Source organism: Sinocyclocheilus anshuiensis, unplaced genomic scaffold, assembly GCF_001515605.1.
Source record: "Sinocyclocheilus anshuiensis isolate Anshui unplaced genomic scaffold, SAMN03320099.WGS_v1.1 scaffold931, whole genome shotgun sequence".
Classification (NCBI taxonomy): Eukaryota; Metazoa; Chordata; class Actinopteri; order Cypriniformes; family Cyprinidae; genus Sinocyclocheilus; species Sinocyclocheilus anshuiensis.
In genome coordinates this window covers 307902-314729 of record NW_015544187.1, presented here as the reverse complement: position 1 = coordinate 314729, position 6828 = coordinate 307902, and the positions used below count along the sequence as shown (strand labels likewise).

At 34.4% G+C, this 6828-nt stretch overlaps 1 protein-coding gene across 1 annotated transcript in view; it reads right to left on the bottom strand.

Annotated features, from left to right (window-relative positions):
• The window catches only part of LOC107696488 (DNA topoisomerase 2-binding protein 1-A-like), a 46127-nt gene extending 40376 nt beyond the window's left edge, over window positions 1-5751 (bottom strand). Inside the window, 5 exon segments of the mRNA XM_016496835.1 lie at window positions 787-971; window positions 1137-1280; window positions 4761-4895; window positions 5012-5111; window positions 5505-5751. Of these exon segments, the coding sequence (XP_016352321.1) occupies window positions 787-971; window positions 1137-1280; window positions 4761-4895; window positions 5012-5098 (551 nt within the window). The 5' untranslated portion in view covers window positions 5099-5111; window positions 5505-5751.
• Between the last annotated feature and the right edge of the window lie 1077 nt (window positions 5752-6828).

The window sequence follows — 6828 nt, the reverse complement described above, 5'->3', positions numbered from 1 at the left end:
ACACACAAGTATTAAATAAACTCTTTAGAAATTTGGCATTCAAACCAACCGCAGCCAATCAACAAGAACAAGAAAAAAAGCATATAGTGCTTTTTCGTGTCTGAATGATAGCTGTTGTTTTGACGGGAAGTTCGGCAGCTGCGCTACAGAAAAGTTGGATTGAGCGAACACCGAAGTAAACAGTCGTTGCTATGGAAATTATACAACAGTCTAGTAGCACTGGTATAAGCTGGCAGGTAACACTACACTACTACACCGACCGGATGCGAACAGTGCGACGCATTGCTTCAGAGCACATAGAACCTATTATAATTAGGGTTGCAAAGGGGTGGAAAATTTCCGGAACCTTTCCAAACATCCCTGGAATATTCCAAAAAATCCTAGAAAGTTTCCAAAATTTCCAACATTTTTCCGAAATTTACTGGAAATTTTCCACCTTTTTGCAACCCTAATTAAAGGCCTAATCAGTGATTGATTCTGTCACTGAATACACACTCAAAGTAAACGGATGCCGCATTGTATTTCTGACTCAATCCATGCACTTGCTCTACCACACTACCTGGACAGATTTGGAATGTTCGCTTTAATGCATTCAGTGTAGACGGCGTTAGGACATGGCAAACCATTTTCTTTTGCAAGTTTTGGCTCATACATCTTTGGTGTAAACTCGTCTTAACCAAACACCCCCCAAGAACATCTCAGCACCCCCCTTTCAAAAATATTGCTTCCTGCACCCCCCGATGCTATTCTGAATGCCGCCCCATTGAGAAACACTAATGTAGATGTTACCTATCCTGAGACTTTTCCCAGCATGCTTTCACCCAGCTGGGCAAGAGGATGGGCTTCCCAAGGCTTGCGGCCACCAGGTATTTCTTACTCCCCACTTCACCTGCCACCAGGTGAGTAACAGAAACATTGAGATCACAGTAGACTCGTCCACCCATCAGCTGGACAAGATCCATCACTTCGCTCTACAAGAATGACAAAACAGCTGCTTATTTGTCGTGCAGAACTGCACATACAGATGTAATGTTTTGACTTGTTTCATTTCAATTGCACTTTATACATAATGTAAGCAAACGTGGAGAAAATAAACAATTATATATTAGACTTCATCATAAATGTTTTCTCCTGACCCGTGCCTCTTTGTCAAGGTTGGTGCAGGAGACGGTGACATCAGCCATGGCCATGTTGTACACAGGCTGCTCTGCTTTGGGCACACATCTCTGCTTCTGCAGACAGAACAGCACTACCAGAGGACTCATGATCCTGCATCCCAGCTGCAAATACGACAAACATACAGTTTTGTAAGATTATTAACATTGTAAGATTATTTACAGTAACAACATGTTACAAAGGATTTCTATTTTAAATAAATGCTGTTAATTGAATTAAAATGTAAATGTAAACAGTCAAAACACAAGAGTTCATAAAAAAATAAAATAAAAATGACGTTATACTAGGGGTGTGCGATATATATCATCTGCGATAATATCGTAATTGTTGTATAAACGATATGCGATTTGACATTATCGAGTATTTCGCAAAAACCAAACAAAAACACATGCAGAGACTGCACACATACACTACGAGATGTAGGTCAGACTACTGCCGAGTGCATTTAGAGCTCACGCTTTCACTGCGTGATTTAGTCTATTAAAATACATTTAGAATTCCCCCAAAATTCAAGATAAGGGGGCAAATACTGTATGCCCATGTATGACTTTCATATCTTTTATTTTTATATAAGCTGATATAGTTAATATCACACAAAGAGTACAGTTTTTTTTCTCCAAATATCAGTACGATTGCAAATGATATTGATTTTAATATTGAAATTGAAAAAAAGGCGGTGTTTCGTTACTGAATCAATCAGCCGTTTGAACGAATCGGTTGAATGAATGACTCATTCATGCAGTGATTTGCCACCACCTACTGGTGATATTAGGTTTATATTTAAAATATATTTTCCCAGAATCATTTCAAATACCACTATTGAACGTTTTGTTTTTAAAACATCAAAACATTATTTATGAATTTGTAACTGCAGGTTAACTGCATTCAACAGTCTGTGTGAATGCATCTAAATGCCCCTTCAGATGCAGATTCTGTGCCACCTCTGCATTGCAAACACAAATTTTGTCGATACTGATTTCATTTGATTGGTAGCCCTATGTCTTACTATTTGAATTGATTGATTAAATGTAAGAATTTGACAAAAGATGATGCATACATTTAATTAGGTTAGAAAGAAAATTGTCTTATAAAGGTAAAAATGCACATAAAAGGTAAAAATCAATGTAAACTTATTAGAAAAGTTCATTTCTGTTACTCTTACAAACTAACAACCTCACAGAATATTAGCACATTAACACGCTTACAATAACATGCCAAAATACCAGCACAATAACACGCTCAGCAAAATATTGTCTAATTATCGTTATAGGGCTGCCACTAACGACTATTTTTATTTCAATTAATCTATCGACTAATTTATCAATTAATCGGTTAATCTTAACGATTAATTTCCCACAAAAAAATCTTAACCAAATGAAATCCAAATTTCTATGAAATCCTTTTTTAAAGCAAAAGTAAAGTGCAACAGAGTGTAAGAAGCAAGTGTCCATCTCATAGTCCAAATCACTGAAATCAAAGTTCAGTATTACAGTGTAAGAATGACAACATATCCATGTGTTCTATTCTACTAATAATAAAATTATAATCAAAAAACACTTTTTAACAGGAGTATTTACCAGAAATGTTATTTACCAGAATTTATGTAGGAGAAAAATGTAAATGTACAGTATTTCTGAAAAAAAAACGTCTTTTTAAAAATAAAAAAAAATCAATTAATTGGAGATGCTTTTGATTATTAAAATTTAATGGAACCATTAAAATGGAATAATTTTCTTTTAATAAATAAAATAATGGAAAACAGAATTTGGTAAAGATAAAACTCTAAAACTCAATTAATTAGACAGGCTTTTTGATTAATAAAATTTAATTTAACCATTAAAACAGAGTATAAAAAAATGAAAATGGATTTCATAGGGCCCTATAATTATTAATAAATTTTTTTGTGGTAATAAAAATAGATGTAAGTGAACAATAGCCTTTAAAATTACTTAAAATACATATATAAAAGCAATGAGGCAATAATAATTAATAAATAAAATTAATAATCAAATAAAGTATCAAAAGCAAGAAATCATATTGTTTTATTGAGCAAAACTGTTAAAATACATAATGTATTATAAACATAATGTATTATAAACAATAGAGCTAATGTACATTACGCATTACAAGGCCTGCAGAGGGCACCAACGGCCTGATGATTATTTTTACACATTGCTGTGCAATCTAAGAATCCTTGTTTAATATTGACCAAGCACCGTTTAATTCAAATGTACACTTAATCTTTAATATTTGGCCATTTCTTTAGGACAGAAATGCTATAGCCACTGTAATTAAATGAATATGTGGACATCAAAACGTGTAAACTCAAGAGTGAGGGTTTGAGCTTTTATTTTGAAATCGCGATGCATTCTCCTGTGTTTGCATTGATTTATAAATGATTTACCTTAATAAATCTGATGAAATGGCGCTTGTTGCATTCCCAGATGAACGTTATAATAAACCCAAACTCACAACAACATGCAAAGATGGAATTTGAGACGCTCCACACATGTAAATGATAACAGTTCCTGTGGAACTACTGTGAACGGAGCCGCTGTGTGTCGCATGTACTTAACCTACACGCATGTAAATAATTAAAGCGCATATACTGTATTAGAACTGCATCGCATACAATTATTTAATTAAATCGTAGCGTTTGTGAATTCACAATTATGCTTAATTATGATTTTTTAAATGGGTTTAATATATCGTGCAGCCTTGGGAAACAGTCTAATAATGTTTTATGGATTCTCGTTCGTGAAATGCGCCAATTCCGGTATTTTGCCGGTTAGTCGACGCGAGCAAAATTAAGTCGAGGATTTGTAAAAAATCGAATAGTCGAATAAAATCAACGAATCGCGACAGCCCTATATCGTTATCAACAAAATTCCAGAAAATATCGAGATATAATTTTTTGTCATTATCGCACACCCCTTCGTTATACATCCCTCTCAGATTTTTTGTAAATAGTGCAGAGTTTAGTGATGTAACAAAATTTCGGCAACTAAGAATATTTGTGTGTGTGTGGGGGGGGGGGGGGCGGGGTTTGGAAGGCCAAAACTATTTACCAAATCAGTAATGTTTAATTAGTGTTTCACTGATGACACATTTTAAGCATTTATTTTGTGTACATGATAAGCTGTCAGCATGATTAAACATGTCAGCATGGTGGATATACTTCACCTTGACCAAAAATAACTCTAGAGTAGCAATATATAAAATCTGTTCAGCTAAAATAAAGGCAGCTTGTTTGCTGAAGAACTACGACTGGTTTATCACCTGAGAACACAACTCCTTTAAATTAAATTACCTGAATTTAATTAGAGGGACTTTCTCTGTTTCCTGCTAAGTAACAACTTTTAATTTTGGTGTTTCTGTAATGAATTCATTTTAGTCAAAAAAATTTTTTTTCTAAAGTTCATCACTAACTGGGATAATAAAAAAAACCTACACATTTTATGTAAATATAAAGAACATGGAGTTATATTTTATTTGGATGGAATTGAATAAAAGTCCCCAACTGCTTAACACTGCTAAAAGCAGATGATATGCAGTGTTGTAAATTAATCTTAACACAAACGCACCCTCCTGCAGTGCTTAAAGGCATTGCTGGTGAAGTCACTGAAAACAAACAGGGACTTGTCATTGTGGTCCAGCTCTAGTGCGGCTTCCTCATCCAGCGTCTGCACATATTTCTCTGACTGCAGTTCCACTATTGCCTGAAGATGAGCATATGATTATATGAGCAAAAGTAGTGATATTATGGTCAGTGATATTATAAGATATAAGGAGCAGTTAATGACAGATATACCACAGAACAACACATTATGATCACCTTATGGGCCTGGAGAGCCATATCACTCTTCTGTCCATTGCGTTCAACAAATTTCACAACGTATGCATCCTTGTTGCCTTTTGACATGGTGACATATAATCTACATCATGTGGAAACAAACGTGCAAGGATTTAATACTGTCATTAAGAAACATGTAAACATCTGCTAATGATAATTAGTATCCTGTTGTCTCACGGTGTTATTCTGTAATATACTACTATTCGGTAGTGCAAAGTAAACAGCAAATTAATACAAAAATCAAACAAAAACTGGATGCTATTTAGGACCGAGACACTAATAATGAACAATCTACTTTTCATTGCAGGTTGTTTTGATAATCTTATAAACAAGGCCAACAAGACATCAAAGAGTGTCAAACTGTTGCACAGCTCTAAAAGCAAGTCATTTATTGTGTGTGTGTGTGTGTGTGTGTGTGTTTTAATTAACATAAAACAACCTAAACAAACACTCATGATAACAAATGAAGACTTACCGCGAGACAGAAGCAAAGTCTTGCGCTGCTGCGCGGTGATTACGAGGATTAAAACTAATTTCTAAAAGACTTTGATCTCATTTCTACTTAGTTTTTTTTTTCACTTCTGACACACATAGAAACATCTCTTGGATAAGACAGCAGGATAATTCATTTCCTAATCTGTCTGTATTTTATTTAGAAAACCTATGTGTGTGAAGCCGTATTCCAGTCATTCGCGCCATTAGCTCTGAAAATAACTTCCGCTTCACTTGTTTTTTTTTTTCTTTTTCCTTCGTCTTTTTTTTGTTGTATTAATTAATGCCAAGGTACCAAATATAAAAATACAGAGAATATCAACATTACATACAAAGAGGTGACATTACATGCAAAGCACCATTTATAGATGTATGTAACAATAAATAAATAATACAAAACGAAAGATTTAACCAAATAAATTAAAACGATTAAATAAATTAACCGTTTTAAAAGCCTTGAGATTCTTGTAAGATGAAATAGTTTGGATATACTGTTGAACCTCTTTTTTATAAACAATATATAAAGGATTTTGATTAGTGAATTTACTGCGGTGAATATTAAATTTTGCAAGAAGTAATAATAGGTTAATAATAAAATATTCATTAATTTAATCTTTTTGTATATTAAAGAAGCCAAACAGTACATCCTTAAAACCGCTTCATTTCTGTTTCTTTGGCGAAATCTTCTTCTTCTTTTTCTGTGGGTTTATTGGCGAGTTGCATACCAGCTTTTAGGTGCATATCGCCACCTCCTGTGCTGGAGTGTGAAGTGATTTCAGTCTAGGTGTGCATTGGTCGTATGATGTTGCTAAAATGAACATTATTTTGTGTATTTGGTGTAATGGAATGTGTTTATGCGGTTTAAGGTTAAAAAAACACATTATTTTCCACATACTGTACATTATTGTTTCTCCTCGATGCCCCGCCTTTCTGAAACCATATACCCTATTCTCTACTGAAACTATATGAATTCTTCTTCTTTTAATTTTATTGGCGGTTGGCAAACTTAAAGGTGCATTTACCGCCACCTACTGGACTGGAGCGTGGGCAGTACTTTGAAAGAAAGGACGGCTGTGTCCGAAATCGCCCCCTATACCCTCATTCACTATTCCCTACATTAGGTCACTAATTCAGTGCACTAGAAGGAGTGAATGAAAACGAGTAGTGAATTCGGACACTGAGTGCACCGGAAGGAATGCCACTTTTGCATAGTTTGTGCTTGCTGTTTATTAATCATTTGAAACTAGCAAACTAGCAGCTCCAGTAGTAAGATTAAAGGATTTATCTTGAACTCTGTCACGGAAATT